The sequence below is a fragment of the Camelus dromedarius genome, chromosome 2, assembly GCF_036321535.1.
Source record: "Camelus dromedarius isolate mCamDro1 chromosome 2, mCamDro1.pat, whole genome shotgun sequence".
Lineage (NCBI taxonomy): Eukaryota > Metazoa > Chordata > Mammalia > Artiodactyla > Camelidae > Camelus > Camelus dromedarius.
In genome coordinates, this window is record NC_087437.1 from 72,255,086 (window position 1) to 72,277,796 (window position 22,711).

Here is a 22,711-nt window from a genome sequence, read left to right on the forward strand (position 1 = left end):
TTCCTTTTCTCACAAACCATACACTTTTCTTTACTGTTCTTTGACACCAGACAGATAGAAGTCATGTAGGAAGTAGGACCACAGCTGGTCATACTGTTTGTTCCCAAACAGGAAGTTCTGGCCACAGCTGTGTGAGAACTTTTCTTTCTGGGAATCGAAGTTATGGGGGAATTTGCCTCTAGAAATAAAAAACTGGCCAGCATTCAGTTAAAATTGAACATAGACCAAGGGACTCAGATTTTAGGATTTCCTGTGGTTTAATCACTTAAGTGAAAAGTATTAAAACTGAAATTTCACTTAATCTTCATGAGAAAATCAGAATTGTAACATACACATACTCTTTGACTTAAGAAAGGAAAAATTACATTTATATATTTGACTATGTCTTTTATTTAATAACATGGTGGACAACTCAGCAGATAATCCAGAAACTGTTTCAGTTTCTCAGTAAATTACTTCTTGTCCACATTTTCTCTGGAGAATCATGCCTAAGGTTGCAGCTGCAATGAATGTCAAATCTTCTGACTTATGTCTCATTTACCTCTAACTTTCTTCCAAGTCCAACACCACATCCCAGCAGAGTTCTGGGGAGGGGAGAATAAAATATATTAATTAGGATTAGGTTCATCTGAGAATAATATGGACCACTTTTTCCCCCTCCTTCTGCCACACATAAAATTGCCTTAAAAAAGATAGAAGTGTCATTCTCTCTCATGTAAAATAATTTCAGAGATATTAAATCCAGAATGATAGCAACCTCAAAGTCATCAGGGAACCAGTCTTTCTCTGAGGTTCTTCTCCAGTATGCTTAAGGGGTAGTCCTTGTGCTCATGCTTCAAGACAGCTGCTGGAGCTCCAACCATCACATCAGCAGGATAGAGGAAGGATAAAGGAGGGTTTTTTGATCTTTAAGAAAAACTCCTAAAATGTCACACAGTACTTCCATTTATATTATATGGGATAAAATTAGTCATATAGTTAGCTCTAACTTAAAGGGAGATTGAGTGTGTGTGTGTGTGTGTAGCCACTTCCAAGCTAAAATATGGGTTTCTTATTACTAAAGAAGGAGAAACTGAATGTTAAAAGACAGGTACCAGTTTCTGTCATACCTCTCATTCCTCCCTTTAATTATTTCATATTTTATAAAAACAGAAAAGCTCATCTCAATTATGTAATTAGGATCCTTTTGTACTATGGAATCTAATTCCTTTTGTTCCATTTCCCAGAGAATTTTGAGTTTTTAGTCCAGAAACCAAATTCCAGAAGGCTAGACTTCCATGAAAGTGGGTTGTTTCCAATGCAATTCAAACCTTTGCTCCAATCCAAAGGCCAATGATTCTTCCAAACATTTTGTGTATTAATGATTCTGCTCCTTCATTGTGTTATTAACAGCCATAGAAACTGGTTAAACTCAAATACATTCAGATTTACAACACATACTCAGATGGCTTGAATTCTAAGCAGTGCTACTCAAAGTGTGAATTAATATTTTTTTAAAAAGAAATGAAATTATCAAGCCCATACCACCAACTACCCCAATATTTCCAAATTTCTAGATATTAAGGCACTGTGAAATTCCAGCTACTTGATAATTGACCAGTTATCTCTTTATATGGATGTTCTGACCTCATTTTAAAAAATAGTACTTCTTTTAGTCAAATTCCAAATTTTGGAAAAGTCATCTTGGTATATCAAATTCTTCTTATAAGGATTTTGTGAGCTATTTATAATGTCTGCCATCTTTAATTTGACACATATTAAGTCCACTTCTTTATTGTGGCTAACTTCTTAATTTCTCTTCTTAGTATTTTTAGGATTATCTTAACACCATGGGCCTTCTTAATGATTCTCAAAATTTCTAGAATTCCTGATAATGGAGGCCACATACACTTGAATCAATGTGTATTTCCTGTTTCAATCCCCTCGTAAAAATCTTTGTGCCAGGAAGAGATGTAGAGAACATGGAGAATTCTAGGAAATCCCAATCCTAGGCTGTTTTCAAGTGTTTCTCTCATTTGTAGTTTTTACACAACGTTTTCCATGTGGCCAACTGATCAAAGAAAGGGACAGATCTTCGTGCATGGTCTTTGCAAGATGTTTCTTAAAACCCACAAATTTAGTTTTAAATAGTTAGAGGAGTTAAAATTAATTTACATAAATTAATGTTTGTATGAAATTTGTTTATACCTTTCAACTGATCCTCATGGATTTTCTGGCTTATTCCTTATCAATTGAAGGGGTCAGAATTGTTCCCTTGGTGTTGTTCTGGTGGTTGTTTTATCTCTTCTCTTTCACTTATTCTAATTCATACTCCCATGTCAGAAGAGTAAAGCAAAAAAGAGCTGGAGGCATACAGAGAATAAGAGAGAATGACAGGAAAGGTGGGCATAGTGGTAGAGCATATGTTTAGCATGCACGAGGTCCTGGGTTCAGTCCCCAGTACTTTCACTAAGGGAAAAAATAAAGAGAGAGAGGATGAGAGAGTTTATAGGCACTATAGGCTGTCTTATGACATTAGTTAGGCACCTATGCCCTCAAAAATCATTATCTCCATTCATTATATTGTGCACTCACTGGGTAATCTTACTAAAACCTGAAGGGTGAACGTCATCTGCATCAACCAGTTGGGGTTATATCTGCTTAGAGCAGGAAAGAGCTTTAAGTAATTATTATAGTGGGAAATTCCAGGGGGGAGGAGGGGACTAGGGGAGTTTACAGATGGGCAGTAAGGACAAGAAGTAGGCCAGAGCTCCACCAAGACCAGAACCAGAAAACTAAAGAGGAATGAGGTGGAACCTGATGACCAACAAATGACAGTTAAAACCAGTGTGGATGACAGCTCTAAATCCTGAGAGGTCAGGACTAAGGACTATGGGAAGGAAAGGAAACAGTGCTCATCACACACAGGCAGAGGTGGCAGGGGTGATGGACAGAGCTCTAGAGACATTTGCAAGAACCCCTTCTCTTGCCTTTGGTTCTTGAAGGATGCTGATCTCTCTGGACCTGGGGACTCTGCGGAACTGATCTGGAGCCCTGGAGTGTATGTGTGCACATAGTGGCCCATCAAAGAAAAAACTACTTTCCTATCTTCAGAAAAGGAACTTCTGTTTCTATTTAAATTGATGCAATTATTTAGAAAACTATTTAGAAGGTATATTTCTGGTTTTTTTACATTTGACATTTCAAGGGGGCCCTTGCTGTAAAAGGGCAACAAATTTGAAGTGAGACCATGAAGACAGTAGTAAGAAGCCATGAGATGATATCGTTTCAATAGTCACTTGAAAAATATGGGTTCACATAAATATTTTGCACTGCAGGAGTAGCCACAGGAACAGAAATTTCTACAAAAGAATCTGTGTGATGTCAGTTTTGGACTGCATTTTGAGAGTAATGGTTCCATCCAGGAATGATTAGATGTTGCTATTCTGCCATGTTTTTAAAAGCTTTCTTTAAATCCACATCACAATGATAAGAACATGCTGTAGAAACCAAGCAAGCTCATGGGAATGGTATTAGAGAATGAAGCTTTGGCCTTAAAGATTCTTGTTTTGATCCAAAACACTCTGTGACGACTAACTGCTTACCAGTAGTTTCATAATTGCAGTCTGCACAAAAATAGAGCAAAACACATTGTGACTAAAGACACATTACATATTAAATATTAGATATTTATTAAATGTTAAATATTAAAGATGCAAATTAGATGATGGGTAGTAAAAGCAGATTAGCATAGATTTGTAAAATATGAATAAACTGAACTTCCTGTTAGAAATCATACTGAAACATACTACTCTTCCAAGCAAGTAGTTTCAGACTTGGCTGTCCAAATGTATGTTGAGAAGGAGAAGTTAAAGAAATATGTAGATTTACGATAAAAAGAAAACACATATATTAAATCATCATCATTATCATCAGACATTACTTAACTCCATTTTTGTATACTTGTGTTAACCAAACACAAAATTTCAAGCCCAGTGATTTAACCTCAGTTTTAAAACACTATGAAAGAGGACCCCAAAATACAAATTTAAAGTTTCCCCTTTTGACTTTAGAAATGAAAAAATGTTGTTAAATCAGAAGAAAATCTTACCCAAATTTCACATGAAGAGAAAGCAGAAAATTTGGATAATTCAATGATAAATTCAAGTTTTCATTTAAATTTTAATAGGTATCAAAATAAACCGTGCTTAGAAATAAAAGCAATACTGTCTTCCCTTGTAAAATACAGGAGATAATATTTACTTCATCAGATGTTCACTTAAATAAAGTCCTGGCATGAGGAGATTGCCCAGTATATGTTTATTTCCTCTCTTCAAGGCAATGATCAAAATGAAAGTATGAATATTCCTCTGCATCACTTAGGACAAAATAAATTGTGATGGGAATTTAACTATTTCTCATTCTTAGATCAAAAGCAGGGAATTATAGAGGTAAAGAAATCTCTAGAAAATTATTTCCTCCCTTCCAACAGGAGACCCCCATCTGCCCTCAGTGATACCGTTGAATTTGGCAGTTATGAGTAATACTCTACCCCATATTTTCTAACTCTGATGATTACAGTTAAAATAACTCTTGAAATTTCTTTCTAAAATAGAATTATAGAGCAATTAAGGGTGAAAAAACAAACGAAACACAGCTTACAGGCACTGATGCTTTGACGGAAAACACATACTATGATCATGAGATCTGAGTTTCAATTCCAGCTACACACACTAGCACCGAATGCCCTTGAGGACTTCATTTCCCTGCCTGTGCGATAGAGATGATACCCGCTGTGAGATTAAAATAGCTCACACAGAACATTTGGCCCACTGCTGGTCTCATAATATTGACTCATTCATTCAGCAATGTTTAATGAGGTTTTACATTATGTCTGGCAATGTGCTAGGCACTGGAAATACAGCAGAGAAAAAGCAGACATGGTTCTGTCCTCATGGAGCTTAAAACATGGCAGAAGAGGCATGCATTAAGAAAGGCACAAATAATAATTTGATTAATAAGAAAAAGTTAATCCTGACCAAAAATGAATATTCCCCTTCCTCTGCCCTCATTTGTAATAAAGAGAACACCTGTGCCTTCTACTTTAACTTCTGAGAATTTAAGTGAATCCATGAATGTGAATCCACTTTGGAAATTATAAAGCTTTCAACAAATGTCTAGTGCCATATTTGTAACAAAATTTATGAACATATACTAATTGCAATGTCCTAGGGAAAGTACAAAGATAAACTGGATGCAAGTTCTGCTCCTGCGAGGAGAGGCAGAGAAGCTGGGCACTGTGGGCCATGATTCCAGGCATAAAGCATTAACAGGTGCTTTGAGAGAGGGAAGGGAAAGAGAGGGGGTGTTTGAGGAGGCAGAGATGGGCTCATTTGGGAAGACTTTATGCAGCAGGTGCATTTGGACTTGAAGGGATCAGATAATAGACCAAGCAAAAGTACAGAAGAGGGAGATCGTCAAGGGGCAACAAAGAAACAGTGTATGTGCATTTTGGCTAGACTGCAGAAGGCACTAATGGCAGTAGTTGGCCATGAGAATTTGGACAAGCAGTTTGAGATTAGCTCATAGAGGACTTTGAATGTCGAGCTAAAGAGTGTGATCTGTATTTCTGACAGCTGCAAGGCATGAAAGGAGTTTGAGCAAGACAGCAACATGACTGGAGCTGTGAGTCAGGACTGGGAGCTGTGAGGACTAATCATTCTACAACTGCATGTCAAATGGGTGGTTACAACTACTGGTATGATTTTGCTGAAGGGTTTGGGGAAAGAGCTTTTGAGGTCTTATTTTTTGGTCCTCTTGAAATCTAGTCCTGAAGCCATCAAAGTTGGAGTGGTCTAGGGAACTTGAAGCGTTTTTGTATTTGATGGTACAGAGGCATATAGACACGAAACTTCCTTTTCTGAATAACGTGAAACTCATAATATAGATCCAATGAGTATGTTTCTGTTTTGAAAATTTTCTTTATTTTCACCAAAGAAAAGCACTCTTTGCAACTTTATCTCTCATTTGCCTCAGCACAGGTCACATTATCTATAATCTCATATCATAGAAATAAGGAAGAGAGACACCAGGAGGAAAAAACAGTGGCTCCAAAAACCAAGCTATGACTCACCATTTCAAAAGGTACAGACCAGACAGGCCATCTGCCTGTCACACACACAGCATCCAGGAACCGCTGATCAGAGCAGTTTAATGAAATATCCCTGCTCTTGGAAGTCCCATGGGCTACGTGCACAGAACAAGCTGACCCTGACCCCCTCCCTCCCCACCCAGGAGACTCTCAGGGCCAGAACAGCTGTGGGACATGAGTGGTGGCTGGTCAGCCAATCAGCAAGCAGCTGACAGATGACAGGCTCCATTTGTGACTCTGCAGAGGTGGTGGAGGAAGCCAAGTTGCCCTGCCCAGCTGGGTTTAGAGCCTTTTGACTGAAAGAGAATAACAGATGTTCATTTAAAAAAAAAAGCCAACTACAAACCCCAAACATAATTTTATTACACAAATTCACGCCAGTGAATATTTGGAGAATAAGAACATTTTTGCCAGCCCTCACAGAGTGTTTGGAAGACAGACACAGAGAAGGGTCTACATATTTCTAATCTCCGTCACATTTCCACAATGAACTCCAGAGAGTGTGAGACACTGTCTTGGTATGTCCCACAGAGGAGCTTTCAGCCCTCGCTCTGGGTTTTTTTGGAGCCAGGGGACAATGTGGGACTGGGTTTCCTATTCCCAAGGCAAGGGGGAACTAATTAAGTAGGAGCAAAACAGGTAGCTGAAGACTTTGTCCTATTACATCATGTAAAAGTCATCACATTAAACAAACACATTTGGCATGAATTTACCAACACAGAGGAGAGTGACACTAAGCCACTCAGATAAGCTTTTAAAGAATTTGAAGTCCAGGACTGAAAATTCTCTTTATATCAAATAAGCAACCAACAACTAGGGTTGGACCCTCAGTGAAGAATGGATTATGTAATAAAGGGAGGGAGCCAGAGGTTAAGCCTTTTCTCCCAATGTGAAGCAAGTAAGTGAAAAACTCCTGTAGAGGAGAATTCTACCTCAGGACCATTCTTCAAAAGTTTCACCTCGCTGCCATGGCCCAAAAGCCAGTGTGTTTATGGGCAGCATGTGAGGTTGTGTGTTCTACAAAGGGCAACGGAGGTGCCAGAAAGGTCTTGAAAGGCTGTTTGGGCTGGTCTTTGGGTTCTAGTCTACATTTGGGGTTCTGTCTTACCTGATATGTGCTCCAAAGCCTTCCCAGCTCAATTATGAGAAGACCTAAGTGTCCACCTTGTACCAGGATTTCCTGGTTACCCAACCCTGTCCTGGGGCATTACTCTGTAACTGGGAAGAACAAAAATGGCTTCTAGTAAAGTAGAATTTGTGCCTGTCCAAAGCAGTCTTTCTTGATAATTAATTATTAAGGTGTAATCTTGGGGTAGAGATAAACTTACGGTAAGAACCCCCGGTGATACCTATGGAAGAGTTTAATGCAACAGAGCTGGAGGACATAAAGACAATCTGATGCACATGCCCTCTGGAAGATGAGACGCAAGGACTAAGAGACGAATTTCCTGTAAACGCCTGATTTACAGAAAACTGGTAGTGTCAGAATTTACTCAGATGATGGGGATTGATCAGAAGTTTTTTTCATATCAACTCCGGGAAGTTTTGCCAAAGGCACGAACAAGAGATGACCCAAGTCAGGTTGGTCTCACAAAGTGGGATGAATTGAGCTTTGTTTGTGTGACTAGATTGATTTTTGTCTGCTCAGGAAGTTTTCAAGGTTGGGCTCCATTTGCTTTTTATTTTAACTGACACTAACTGAACTCTCCCCTCTACGCTTCCTGTCCATAAATACAACCTATTCCAAACCCTCAACAGACTCATTTGCTTGTCCCAATTGCAATTCCTCTGCTATTCCCAAATAAACCATTTTTTTTGAGTTGCCTCAGTCTACCTCTTTATTTAGGTGAACAATTCATACATAACAATTATAGTAACCTAGTAGACTCCTAGAATAGCATAGTAGACTCCTAGACTCTTTTAAGGGTGAACATTTATTTGAGTTGGCCAATGCTTAAATTCTCTGCTAAGGAACCTCTAACACCTTCTCCAACAGGAAGCTTACAGCCTCCCCATGCATCTCTCTTCATCTTTGAACAGCTCTGATATTGACATTTTCCTTCTGGTAAGCTGAAATGTTATCTAATATCTAGTATTTGAGCACATGAAAGTACAGCTGTCAGGCTGCTGAAAAAACATAGTGGAGAAAAGAGAAGAACAAAAATCAACCAGGTTATTTTTTCATTGAGATAAATTGAGTTTGAATAGCTGGGTGAACATTCAACTGGCTCTACTGCAGTTGAAAACACAGGAAGAAATTGATTCTTTCAAGCATCAGATTGTCACACTCTGAATACCTATGAAACAATAGTTTTAAATCTCTCACTAAGTCCTTATAACATTTCAATAAACTGGTTGAATATTACTCATTTACACATAATAAAATATTTGTTTGTTTAAAAAAACTCTTAAAGTAACTCAAAGATTTAAAACACTGTTTGATGCTCTATTTCTATCTATAATCACTTATACAGAAATCTTGATAATTTAGACATACTAGCTGACCATGAATAGGTGTACATGTGCCATGTTATAATGTCCATCTATTTTGAGACATTAAATTAAAAATAAAATTAGTCATAACTTTTAAAAATAACGAATTATTTTATTTCTAAAAAAGAAATTAAAACCACAATCTTCTTCCTGCTTTTTTTCTTTTTCTAAGTTTTAAGTATAACTAGGTTAATTTAGGTCCATTGTGGTGAAAACAAATTCCTTCCATCTTATTCCAAGTTTACACTCAGGCAAATGTTCTATAACTAAGTTGTCAAGACCTGTAATTAATGAAATCACTGCTCCTAGATTTCCAAATCATGCAATTTCACTGTGCTTTAATTGGAAACAGAGGCTCTAGGGCTCTGCTTTTGCTTTGTACATGGTGATATTCTCTATTCGATGTGCCCTGTGTCTTTAGGAGTTTTATAGTTCCAGTAAATTCTGCACAGCTCACACTGAAACAATCAAATGGTTTTCTCCTGAAGATCATGACCTTAAGGACGTGCGTTTCTTGCTCCTCAGTGTCTTCTGCATCATACTCATCTGCTGGCTAGAGCTCAAAACCTCCTTTGCAGAAGGAAGTCTTGGGGTGCCAGGCTCCACTCAGATACTACACTGCAGGCAAACAGTCTCACTCTTCCTTTCAATCTGGTTCAACTTCGCCAGATTTCCATCGTTACCACTAGGGTCAGTGCCTAACTTTCCGATCTCACTTTTAGGCCAGGGGAGCCTTGAGGTTTCTTTCTCAAGTTCTCTGCTCACTGTTGAGGGATTCACAGCAGGAATGAAACATTGATGTTTAAAGAAAATTATAGTGACGATCATTTGGAGGATGGATTGGAAAGGATGAGTCTGGTGGCCAGGAGACAGACTGGAAGACAATTTACAGCCTTTGAGGTGAGAGCCAACAAGAGGCATGAAGTGCAAACACTGCTCTGGCTTTGGATTTCATGACAGATTGGCACAAAATATGTAATAGATGAATCTGCTTCCAATGCTTAATCATTCCTCTCTGTGTTTGGTGCTTAGCACCTCTGCCTGACTTTTAGCTCCGTCCCATCTTGTTTTACCAGCCTTTTGCCTTAGGCTGGAAGTCAAAGCTTGTGACTGCTCTTGTGCAGACACCACTTCTCCCACCATTAGCTGAGTATTAGGCACATTTCATACATTAAAAATAATGATTATCGGAGGGAGGGTATAGTTCAGGTGGTAGAGTGCATGCTTAGCGTGCACAGGGTCCTGGGTTCAGTCCCCAGTATCTCCATTAAATACATACATACATACATATATACATACATAAACAAACAAACCTAATTACCCCTCCCTGCCAAAAAATAACCATTCTCAAGTCATAGACACAGATTCATAGAGACAGAAAGTAAAATAGTGGTTACCTGGGACTGAAGAAGGGGAGAAACAAAGAGTTGTTGTCCAAATAGGTACAGATTTTCAATTTGGGAAGATAAAAAAGTTGGGGAGATGGGCAGTGGTGATGCGGCAAAACCCCACACTTAAAATCACTGTAGTGGTGAGTGTTATGTACATTTTCCCTCAAGAAACAGACAAACCAAAAAGACTGAGAACTTTTGAAGCAAATCAACCCAAAAGTTTACCACACTTCAGGACATTTTATTTCTCTGAGCTGACAGACTTCCTGATGTTTACGGTAGTTAGCTGTAAATTTGCTGTTATTTAAACTGTGAAACACTTTAATAAAATCATTTTTAGAAAAAAATTTAATCCGGTTTGTATATGTATATATATGTATGTATGTATGTATATGTGTGTGTGTGTGTGTGTGTGTGTGTGTGTGTGTGTGTGTGTGTGTGTGTATGAAACCATTCATATTTTTATAGATGAAGAAACTGAAGTTCAGGGAGGTTGACAAGTCACACAACTAATGAGCAGTAAAACTGGGATTCCAGTCTAAGTTCTGGTTGCAAATTTTGTGTGGCTTTCTCAGAGGCAAAACAAATTTTATCCAATGAACAAGTGAAAATTTCAAACATGCAAACTGTTCTCTAATAAGGAATTTTTTTTCAATCTGAGTTGTTCCTCTCATTTTGATCCAGTTACTCACTAATATTTATTTGTACTGACTCTGGATTTTCCCAATATTTAATGCTAAGGCTTCTGCCAAAATCCACCATCACAAATTACCTGTAAAAAGACCACATGCTTTTACTTTCCACACTTAACTTTTAAGTAAAAATAGTATTTAAAACTTTGGGGTGTTACCTGTTAACATATTCAGAACGAATTCTACTTTGAACTTTTTAACTCACTTTGAAGACCACATTATATTTGATCTTCATTCTGAAATTTTTCCAATAGTCTTTGGTTACAAACATTTAAGTTACAACAATATAGTTTTTAAACAGATTTTTGAGATGTGATCACAAATGAATGTGCTTGTTTTCTTAAAAAGAAACAGCAGAGTTCAAAATAATATCATTGACTTCAAAGCAGTCATCTTGTGAGAATATATATAGTAATATTTCAATTATTCATTCATTGAAGCATATAATTATTCTATACCAGACACTCAGAGCACTTGTAAAATTCCTTTTCCATGTTTCCTCCAAAGCCAGTTAATGAACCATGCAGGAAATGTATTACTTTATAGTGATTTATTATTTTGACCTTAAACAAACTTACACAATTTGATCATCTACATCATTCAATAGACTTAGCTCCCAGAGACTTTAAACTAAAACTAAAATTCAACTCCAACTTCAAAGGTTGAAGAACTGACGAAGTTGAAGATATGCCAAGGATTCCTTGACATGCAGCATATACCTACTTCCACGTGCTAGCCCCTGTTCATGTCTGATCACCCCATCTTCAATGAACCTTTCTTCCTTCACTCACTATCACTTATCCTGTATCGCTTTTCTTCAGAGTACTTATCTCTCACTGACAGAGTGTGAGTTCTATGAGAGTAGAGACTTTTGTCTGCTGCTGTATTTCCAACACTGGAATAATGTCCAACACTTACAAGGTGCTCCATAAATAGTTTTTGAATGAATGAATGAATAAATAAAATGAAAATTTGTATTACTTTACATAAAATGTTTCACCTCAATTTCACAATTCCATAATTCAATGCAAGTATAGGTTGAATTTTGATGGCTTATAGTGCCATGTCTTCTGTTTCTACTATTATTATTTAATAAATAGAGATAGAGACTCTCTGGTTCATTAACTGTGCAATTTTTTTTCTTTTCTTTCCTCTTTAAAGTGGTATGTTATAGCTGGGTTGTGTTCTGGGGCTTTGCCACTGCTCTTCTTAACTGCATTTGATTGGTACAGAGTTACAATTTTTGTTCCTTAACTGTATGTAAGGTGCTAGGAAGGACGTAAAATAAATGTAAGGCTATTCCATGTTCCAGAAGATTAAAGATCTGCTTGAAAGGACAGACCCCGTATCTGAATTATAAAAAGATCAGAAGAGTGATGCTCTACACAACACCTTCTCAGAGAAAGGAGAGTGGTTTCTCAGAGGAAGGAGTTTCTGGGAAAATCCTGTGGAAGAGATAGTATAGGGCCTGGACATTGAAGAATGAACTGAATGTGGACACATGGACTAAGGACCTCTGGAGAAAGGGCCAGAGGTGACATGGTTTAAGCTGTAGGTGAGAAAAAACCATCACCTGCTCCTGCCTTTCTCTCACCACCAGCTGCCGCTCCTCCCTGTCCGTTACCTCCTTCTCGTCTTCTAAATATTTTGTGCCAGGCCAGAGAACTCTTCATCTCCACCTATACTCACTCCTTAAGTGATTTCTCCCAGCCTTGTGCTTTAAATAGCCTTCCAAGTTTATAATCCCTGCCCAGCCCTCCTTGAAGGTCAGACTCGTGTACCAGCAGTCTGCTCAACCTCTGTGCCAGAATATCAAATGGAAATTTCAAACAAAACATTTGATTCTCTCTGCCCCGAAACTATCGGCTCTATCTTCAAAATATATACCAAAGAGGATGACTTCTCTGCACTAACACGGCCCCTGGCACCCCAATTCAATCTAGCACACCTTTTGCTCATACTAGAACAATAGCTTCCTAACTGGTCTTCCTGCTGCCAGGCTGGCCCCTGCACTCTGTCCTCCATGGATCACCCACTTGAAACCATGTATCAGGTGTTGACACATCCTTGCTTAGTCTTTCACAGTCTCTGCTTCAATGCCTATGTACTTGCGGCTCCCTCTTATTTAGAATGTTCTTTCCCTCCCCCAGTCCTTGAGTGACTTGCTCCCCTGGCTTCACTTAGATTCATTATCCTTGGCCCTTATCTAAAATGGCCTCCTCGCCTTCATCACCTTTCACTCTCTTCCCTTTTAAAGACTCTCTCCCAAGCGCATGTCTGGGCCTCGGGATATTTATTTGTTCATATTCTTATTGCATGTTTCCTATTTTTTGCTTACAAATCTTTTTTTTTAACACTTTATTTTGGGGGGTGGTAATTAGATTTGTTTATTTATTTACTTATCTATCTATTTATTTATTTATTTTAACAGAGGTGCTGGGGATTGAACCCAGGGCCTTGTGCATGCTAAGTACATGCTCTACCACTGAGCTATACCCTCCTCTCTGCATGTTTCCTGTTACTGGCACAGAAGCTCCATGAGGTCAGGGAGGGCTCATTTCTATATCCCTTGTGACTAGAATAATGTCTGTCATTGAATAAATATTTGCTGAATGAATGAACTGCCATCCTGTTGGCTAATTCCTCCTCATATAAGGTGATGTCCTGAGTGACGTGATTAAAACCGGGAGTGCAGGGTCAAATACAGAGAAACAAGTAAAAGACAGGGCAATCCTAGCAGGGCAGGTGCCAGAGACAGAGCCAAGATGGGGACTGGGAAAATGAGGATGAAAGGCCTGGCAGACAACCCAGCACATCCTGCCAGGCAGTGTCTCAGACTCCTGTAGACTGTAGCGGACTTTAGAGCCAATGGAATGTACCAAGCAAGTTTTCCAGGTGCCACGCAGTGGCTGCTATGGGCGGCGTCTTTCACAGAAAAGCCTTCTCAAGGAGTCAGAGGTAAAGTCTCCAAGAGGAATGGGGCCATCGTCATGCACTGAACTTTTACATGTGAAGAAAGCTGGCAGGACTGCTGCAGGGAGAATCACTGACTAACATTTTGTTTAGCCTCTCCAATGAGCTGTGAGCTTCTTAGGGAGAGAGCCTGCCTGGTTCTCTGTCATTCCTAGTATAAAGTCTGCACTCTTGGCAGACATTTGAGAGAATGGCTAGAAGAAGAGAGAAAGAAGTTGGATCTCTGGCTCTCTTCTTGGCTATACCTAAGGGCACGGAGAGCTGCATATTCAGAACTTTCCCATTGAAACCTGATTGATACAAATCTTTTGTATGCATTAAATGGCCAAAGGTTAAGATTTTGAACCCAGCACCATCTACGCCTTCCCAATTCACAACTAACCCCTCAAGCAAAGAAACTGAGCAGTTAAAGATTTAAAATTTGAATGTTAAAGATTTTAAATGAGCCATTAAGTCGTTCACATAGTCCCTTAATCTCTGATATGGCAAGATACTTCCATTTACTCTAATTAGGAGTTCGATATTTTCTTACTTAAACAAATTTCCACTTGGAAAAAAGTGCTTTCAAAGTCCAACACCCCCCAAAAAACTCTGAAGTAATCAAACCTATATGAATAAAAAGAACTTTAAAACTGTTCTTCCCAATAGTTTTGGCCACTATCTATCCAGCAACTTTTATTTTTATTTATTTTTTAACGAAGTATACAGATCCCTCAACTTTGGATCAAATCTGTGACCTTGTTGACAGTTCAGGGACAATTTCAGAGTGTTTCATTTTGGGGATTACCCTTTCTCAGCGCCTCTCTGGGCTGCAGCAGCATCCGGATTTCACAGTCAACCGTGGGCTTTCCCCTTGACTGTGCTGTTCATTTCTTTAGTTTGTCCTACACCGTGAATACAGAGAGAGGAGTTCGCTTTCATTCTGAATGACATACGTGTGGGGGGAGCCTGAACAGTGATTACAGTCTGGAAATGGAAAGGAAAACACACAGCATTATCCTCGATGTGAATATTACTTGTGTCTCTGCCGCCAAGCTGTGACCAAATGGCCCTGCTCTTTCTCCTGCTAGGGGTACAGGTTATCACAGAGTGGGAGAGGTGGTTTCCCTTCAAGACCACAAGGCAGAGCTTGCACTTTTCCCCCCTCTTTTCTTTTCTTTCTAGTTTCCTCTTAAGCGAATGATTTTTTTCAGGCAATAGAACAATATTTTGAATCCAATCAATAAGATCCACCGAGTGTTACTCTGTGGAGGGGAACCAATTACATGAGACAGAAACCACGGTTTCTCTAGGGTGCCTGGGACAGAATATTGTCCTGAGTCTCGGTCCCAGGTTACTGAAGCCTCACATCAGCATGGTTCCTATCAGCCAGCGCACCCACTTCTGGATGCCTCCTTACACTGACTCTGATTTTCATCAAATAATTACCCCCTATCCCAGAGTCTCTAAGGCAATTCTGTTTTGCACATTTCTTTCCTTTCCTCCCTCCAAATTACTGCACACCCAGTTAGGCAGCATCTTGCCGGTGAATTCCTAAATTAGCATTTCTAAAATCTAGTTTTGAATTTTATTCTTTTCACCTTTCTTTGACTCAACATCAACCACCCTCTCTCTTTCAAATGCTCTCCTCTCTTTCTCTATTCTACCAATTAGTTGATGTTTCTTTCTTAAGTTACAGGGAAAAAAATGGAAGGATCTAGGGAGGAAATTTTAAAAACACGGCCCTTAAATCATGGACTAGAAATCTAGAATCATTACAAATCATATAGCACCATGGGCTTCTCCAGAAAGGAGTCATGCTAACTTGCTTCCTAATTGCTTTTATCAGACATGAGCTCCCTGGACTTTCCTGGGAGGCTTTTCTGAGGTTCCAGGGAAGGCTGTAAGTGTTGAGGTTGAAAAATCCTGGGCAGGCATCAGAAGCAGCACTTCGCCACTGTGTCCCTGTTGGGGTGGGGAGCCCCGGGGAGACACAAAGGTGGCGGAGTTAGGTCCTCTCCTGCGTATGTGTTTAGCGCGTCATCTAGTGGCTGAAACTCGCAGAAAGGAAGAAAGCCTGAGTGCCCCAGGAAGACACAGCTCAGGGATGGGCTGGCTTCCCATCTCGCTCAAATCCAGATCGTTAAAGTGGCTTGATTTCAACTTAACCGGTGCAGAGATGACAAATGTTATGCACTTCGTTGGGAGGTGGGTGGAAGCCATGGGATATCCTTTTTCAAGAAAAAAGATAACAGATTTTAAGGGCCTATTAAGAAAGGCAAAAAGGACTGATGCATAATTATTCCAGAAAGTAGGACCCTAAAAGTATAATTGCTCTGGTTGAGCAAATAAATGAGACTCTTTTATGAACATGGGAAACACAAAAAGGCAACTGAAGGGAGAGAAAAAAGAGAAGGTACGGGAAGTAAACAGAAGGGGAGGGGCAGGATAACACAATGCTTTGTGGACAGTTCTACACCTGGCTTCAACTTTCAGAGCTACTACTGAGCATTTGTGGGACAGTAAGCAATTAATTAAACTCTCTGAGCCTCAGGTTGTCCATCTGTAAAATGGGGACTGTCCCTCCTGCCTCTCAGGAATGCTGTGAGCATTAGATAAAAGAATATATGAAAGTGCCAAGCCCAGAGTGTCATGTGAAAATGTTCAATAAATGGTAGTTGTTACTAGCAGGGAGAAGCCAAAAGGAGGGGGGAACACATTATGATGTGAGAAAGGAAATCACATCTGGGACTGTCCAACTTAGCACAAGGCATTTGATCAACTTAAGAGGTGAATCCCAGGAAAGTGGAAAGCTTCTCTGACTCTGGTGGACCGAGGATCTCTGCCTACAGCCCACCTTTGTTTTGTACTCACAAGTGTCTGAGAGGGCTCCACAGGAGGGCCTTCCTTCTTGGCACCCCTTGGTCTTCAAGCTATGGACTAAGAGCCTGACATTCAACCCCCTGCAGGTGTTCAACTCAGTGCTGGGAGCTGATGTGAAGGAAAAGGAAATGACCAGTCAGAGATGGGGCTGATCACAAGGAGCAAACTGGGGACCATGGGGACCAGGTTTTATCTAGCGAGGGTAGCTGTTAACATGGCCGAGCTTGCTAAGAGCCTTCTGAGAACCCTGGCTTTATCACTATCTGTGGCAGTTAATACTGATTAAATGTCTTGGAGAGGCTGGAAGATATATCTGCATAACCCAAGGCACTTTCCATCCCCAGTAAAAGCTGAATCCTCGTGGCAGATCCAGGAGGTGAAGGCAAAGAGCTGCCTCAGTCGTTCCTTTGAAAACTGACAGGCTACTTCTAAGGATTTCCTAAAGCCTTCTGGACACCTGAAGCCTCTGGAGAGCAAGATGTTGCAACGCATGCACGCACGCACACACACACACACTCATGCACATGCACTCATGCCCTCTGAGGAAGCCCTTAGCCTACCACTTACAGCCAGAGCCCAGAACTGGAGATCATAACGGCCTTTCCCTGTATAATGGCGACCACAGTCTCAGGGGAGAAGCAGCATTGCCTGCATTGCTAACCTTTTACCAGCTTCCTTTCATGCCAAGGAGAAACCAGGAACAAGAAGACAGTAATACGATCCCCAATTAGCATAAAATAAAAACAACCCAGTCATGTTTTCCATGGGCTATTCCAACCTCAAACTAAACGCATGAAGCCAGGAGAAAGAGATAAAAATATACACACGGAACTATAAATATATATACTATCTGTGTATGTACAGCCAAGCACCCTAACCCAAATGAGTATCTGTCTCTAGGAAAACCAAGCAGTCAGATATAAAAACCCGAGAATTTTCCTTTTCCAAAGTGCAGTGTGAATACAGACTGGAAGAGGCAGTCTCCTGATGACTCAGTAGGGAAGGGGTTAAGTCCTCAGCCATCCTGTTCTAAATTGATTTATGATGATGTGCAGTGTTTCAAAACTCTTCCCCCACCCCCAAGGAACAGCCCCTCTTCCCCACCCCACCCCCATTCTGGGCTCACCGCTCACCGTGCTGAAATGGGAAGGAGGTGGTGTTTTGCTGATCTGTTAAATTCTTAGTGAAGTTTTGTTGATTTCCAGTGGCTGCTGTTGTTTGAGTTTGGTTTGGATCAAAACTGAGGTTGTCCTGGCATTTCTGGGACTGAATCCAGGCAAGAGGAAGAAGAAAAAGGAGAAGGAAAAGAGGAGAGAAAAAGGTGGGGAGAAATAAAGGGAGGAGAGAAGCACAGGAAAAGAAAAAAAAAGTCCTTTTTTAACATCACATTCCTGTGTTTTCCCTCAGCCTGGAAAACAGATTAATCCCAGTGCTTTTGCTTGGAAACAAAGGGACTAAGCCAGACTGTGGGGGAAAGCGTGATAAGAAGGATCCTGGAACTGGAAAGAAAGAGCAAGATACAGAAACAGCTGGGGCTCCACTTTAAGGGGCGTCCAGTGCTGTCGGCCGGGGGGATTGGCACACACAGACACACCAGCCTGAGTAGAAGCTGCAGACAAATGGAGATGCAAAGACTTAAAAGGACAGCTCCTTTCACCTCATCCTACTTGTCAAGAAGGTAAAAAGGCACAGCTAGAAAGAAAAGAAGGCTCAGCCCACGGGTCCGGACAGGCGGTGGTCTGTGTGTGGCTTTGGGAGCCGGAGCTGCAGCACACCCCTTTGTATCGCCCAGCCTGGAAAAGGAGAAAGAGAGTTGGGAGGAAAAGTACTTCATCTAGGAACTGTCCTGGGAGCACACTTCAGATTGATTTTTAAACCCTCTGCATTCCATCTCCATGAGCCACAATGTAAGTGTGTAACCTTGCCTGTCTTTGCTGTGTTTGTTTCTTTGTTGCTTATGTAAAGAAACGAAATCAGAATGTTGTCATAATTAATTGCTCAGTGTGCATTTTCTCTGGAGCATCAGTCAGTTGAAACAGTGCAAGCACGCTGAATGGGGAACTGAGTTGGGTTTTCTGCTTAAAAACTGAGTTGGGTTTTCCGTCTCTGCTAAGCACTGACAAATTACAGGGACTCAAAAGCAACAGGATATCATCCTATTTTCCATTCCCTGACCTCCCTCCTTCTTCTCTAACCACCCCTTCCCCCTCCCCTTGGCCAAGATAGAGAAAAAGATAATGCCCAGCTCTGTTTGCAATTAAGTGATTTTCTTTCTTTCTTTCTTCTTCTTTTTCCCCCCTGTCCTCCCCTTTCTATCTTTTGACCTTGCTGCCTCCCCAAAGTGGACTGCACAATGACATGGAGAATGGGACCCAGTTTTACCATGCTGTTGGCATTGTGGCTGGTGTGCGGATCAGAACCCCCATCTCAGGCCATGAATAGAGGGAGCCACGGGGGGCGGAAAGTGCCTCTGGTTTCCCCCGTCAACAGAAGGCCAGCTCGGCTTCTGAGGCACACGGGGAGGTCTCAGGGAATTCAGAGAACCACTCTGGAAGAACCAAACCTTCAGCCTCTCCCAAGAAGGAGGAGCATACCGGTGTTGAGAGTAGGTCAGTCAACGGCTCCGCCAGCCTCGCGGGGCATCCATGGGGCCCGGGTGAGAACTGAGCAGAGGCCAGCAGCTCGGAGCTCTCCCCGCGACATGGTCCGAGACGAGGGGTCCTCAGCTCGATCAAGGATGCTGCGCTTCCCGTCTGGGTCCAGCTCGCCCAACATCCTTGCCAGCTTTGCGGGGAAGAACAGGGTGTGGGTCATCTCGGCCCCTCATGCCTCCGAAGGCTACTACCGCCTCATGATGAGCTTGCTGAAGGACGATGTGTACTGTGAGCTGGCGGAAAGGCACATCCAGCAGATCGTGCTGTTCCACCAGGCCGGCGAGGAAGGAGGCAAGGTGCGGAGGATCACCAGTGAGGGCCGGGTCCTGGAGCAGCCCCTGGACCCCAGCCTCATCCCCAAGCTGATGAGCTTCTTGAAGCTGGAGAAGGGCAAGTTTGGCATGGTGCTGCTGAAGAAGACGCTGCAGGTGGAGGAGCGCTACCCTTATCCCGTCAGGCTGGAGGCCATGTACGAGATCATCGACCAGGGCCCCATCCGCCGGATAGAGAAGATCCGGCAGAAGGGTTTTGTGCAAAAATGTAAGGCCTCGGGGGTAGAGGGCCAGGTGGTGGAGGAGGGGAACAATGGTGGAGGAGCAGGAAAGCCAGGCCTGAGCAGCGAGAAGAGGAAAGAAGAGCAGAGGAGAGCGCACGTGCCACCCACCAGAGATAGTCGGGTGAAGGTGATGAGAAAACCGGCCGCCACGATGGGGGCCCCTCCCCCACAGCCTCCAACCGCACGGGCCACCACCATGCCTCCTACTCCCGTCACAACAGTGACTCGGGCCACCTCTCGGGTGGTGACTGGAGCTGCAAGACCTACCACCACCACACCCTTTCCAACCACTCAGAGGCCCTGGACCCCCCGGGTGCATCCTTCCTCAGACTCCCACAGGCCCCCCGCAACGGCCGAGGTGACCACTGGCAGGGGCCCCGCGTCCTCCGAGAATCTCTACCCTCCACCCAGGAAGGAGCAGCCCAGGGAGAGGCCGCCGACCACCAGGAGGCCCAGCAAGGCCACCAGCTTGGAGAGCTTCACGGCTGCCCCTCCCACCACCATCTCGGAGCCCAGCACCCGGGCTGGCGCGGGCCGTTTCCGGGACAACCGCACCGACAGGCGCGAGACGGGCCCCCGGGACCCAAATGTGGTGCCAGGGCCGCACAAGCCAGGGAAAGGGAAATCTCCCAAAAAGAAAGCCCAGGACAAAATTCTCAGCAATGAGTATGAGGATAAGTATGACCTCGGCCGGCCAACCGCCTCTCAGCTGGAGGAGGAGTTGCAAGTGGGACACATTCCCCCGAAAAAGGCCAAGGAGTCGAAAAAGCACGAAAAGCTGGAGAAAGCCGAGAAGGAGAAGAAAAAAAAGGTGAAGAGTGAGAAAGCAGACAAGTTACTTAAGAGTGAAAAGCAAGTGAAGAAGGACAAGGCTGAGAAAAAGAGCCGTCAGGAGAAAGAGAAGAACAAGAAGAAAAAAGTGGGGAAACACGAGCAGGACGGGCACCTGAAACCCACCAAACACTTCACACAGAGTCCGAGGAAGTCGGTGAGCGACCTGCTGGGGCCCTTTGAGGGCAAACGAAGGCTGCTTGTAAGTAATCTTCCTCTTGGTGTTTTCCTGTGGGCTAAGGCAGTGTTAGGGTTTGGTGTGTGATTTTTCTAAAATCATATTGCTGGATGGCAGACTGTGGCTGAAGCTGCACTCTGTCAAGATCCCGAGGTTTGTCAGGGAAGGGCAGCCAGGCCAGCTCATTCTGGTTTAGATGGTCTGTGAACATCTATCCACACAGATGCGCAGCCCTAAGTTCAGAGTCAGTGGCTGGTGGATCTTAGACATGAGCCCAGGGAGGCACCTGTGCTGAGCTTCCTCCAAACCCGTCAGACCCATCCCCATCCTTACTGCTCTCTTCCATGGGGCAGTTCTAGATACAGCTCCCTTTTGCCAAGTTCAAAGAATAAAAGGAGAATGAAGGAGTTCCTAAAATGGAATGCATTGACTGTGGTCACAGTTTAGGAAAAGGGTTTCTCTCTGGATGAACTTAAGAACTAGAAGCATGTGTCTGGGGGACATGGCAGGTTTCCTCCCTTCCCCCCTAACTAGGTCTCTGCCAACAATTGGACAATTGGAAGACTCAAAGGGGAAGTAGAGCAGCCTGGGTGGGGAGTGGATGTGACCGGGAGTGGGGAAGGGTCCTTGTTGATCTGCCCTCATGAATACCTTTAAAACCAGCTAGCTAAAATCGTCTCCCCTAAAGGGTGCCTCCCCTACCACTGCCCAACTACCAGTAGGAAGAGAAAAGAATGGAGTGTGGGGAACTGGGTTAATTGCTCCAGTCTCCAATGCCCTAGAGTTACATCTGAATTTAGAGTCAAGATGTCATGACAGTTTCTCCTGAGCCTCTAGAAAATGAGCTTGTGTGTGCGTGCATGCTAGTATGTATGTGTGCATGTGTGTGTGTATGTGTGTTTAAAAGGGGACACAAAGTCCTTACTTCTACTTTGCCTGTGGTTCTGAGTGCCCCAAGTTACAGGTCCATCTCAGTAACTCTTTTGGCCATTCCTTGCCACCATCCAAAGGATGATACTAGAATCTAGTCAAAGTCCAAGAGGGCTTCGGACAAGAATAAGCACAATCCTAAATGTAAGGGCAGTTCTCATGAGTGATGAAGATTCGCTCTTCTCTTAATGTCTCCTTGTCCCTCTTTTAGTGCCCTTCTAAAATTTTACCCCTAGCTTCTTAATGCCATCATTTTACTCCAGGCTGTCTAGGATGAAAAGCGCACGATGCAGTTACTTCAGAGAAAAAAAAAATCAATAAATTAATGTTGGATAATGCGAGCCAGGAATGATTCTGTCAGATACCTGAGTGGGAGGGGGCTGTTTCATGCCACTGAGGACAGCACCTATCCTGCTGAAGGCACACGGTGACTCCACACCCTGCATGCCCACCATTAAAAGAGACAGACACTCACCTCTGAAGGCATCTTTCAGAGGGTCTTTTAGTTTTTCCAACTAAATTTAGATTAATTATCTGAGCAAAGTGACTCTGGTGTCCATTTATCTTCAGTGGTTTCAAAAAGTTAAATGTGCATGTGAAATATTATTCAGGGCAGAGTGCCTTGTGATGTTTATCATGGGTGGGGCTTATCCCCAGACTCTCTGTTTCTTGTTTTTAACCAGAGCCTTAAAGTAAATGTGTAAACTTAGGCTAGCAGAAGATAGGTTGACTATTAGAGTAGTTTAACAGCTGTTTGGTTATTCCCAGAGTATGTAAGTTTAAATGGGAATGTTCCAATCAGGACCAAAAAGAATCACTGATTTTAGAGTAGAACTCCACCTGCGACAGACCCTGTGGGGGCAAACTGCTCTCTCTGGGGGTATGGGAGAGCATCAGTGGTGTGCTCTGCTGCTCTCTTCCTGAGTACCTGGGACTCTGTCCAGCTTGCTAAAGCACATCACCCAACCCTGGCCATTTGGCCAACAGAGCAGGCATAGTGTTCCTCATGGTCAGGTTTTAA

The 22,711-nt window shown here is 42.4% G+C and overlaps 1 protein-coding gene and 1 long non-coding RNA gene across 2 annotated transcripts in view; one reads left to right on the forward strand and one right to left on the reverse strand.

Moving 5' to 3' along the window:
- Positions 1–250: 250 nt before the first annotated feature.
- Positions 251–7,593, reverse strand: LOC135323231 (uncharacterized). The gene is made up of 3 exons (XR_010384505.1): positions 7,239–7,593; positions 6,113–6,426; positions 251–584 (listed from the first exon to the last, which is right to left on the reverse strand). It is a non-coding gene; the product is annotated as an uncharacterized LOC135323231 (long non-coding RNA).
- A 10,140-nt stretch (positions 7,594–17,733) lies between these two features.
- CCDC80 (coiled-coil domain containing 80) overlaps positions 17,734–22,711 on the forward strand; it is a 32,191-nt gene continuing 27,213 nt past the window's right edge. The window contains exons 1-3 of the mRNA XM_031455780.2: positions 17,734–17,862; positions 17,949–18,448; positions 18,884–20,784. Coding sequence (XP_031311640.2) covers positions 18,895–20,784 — 1,890 coding nt within the window. The 5' untranslated portion in view covers positions 17,734–17,862; positions 17,949–18,448; positions 18,884–18,894. The remainder of the gene's footprint in view (positions 17,863–17,948; positions 18,449–18,883; positions 20,785–22,711) is intronic.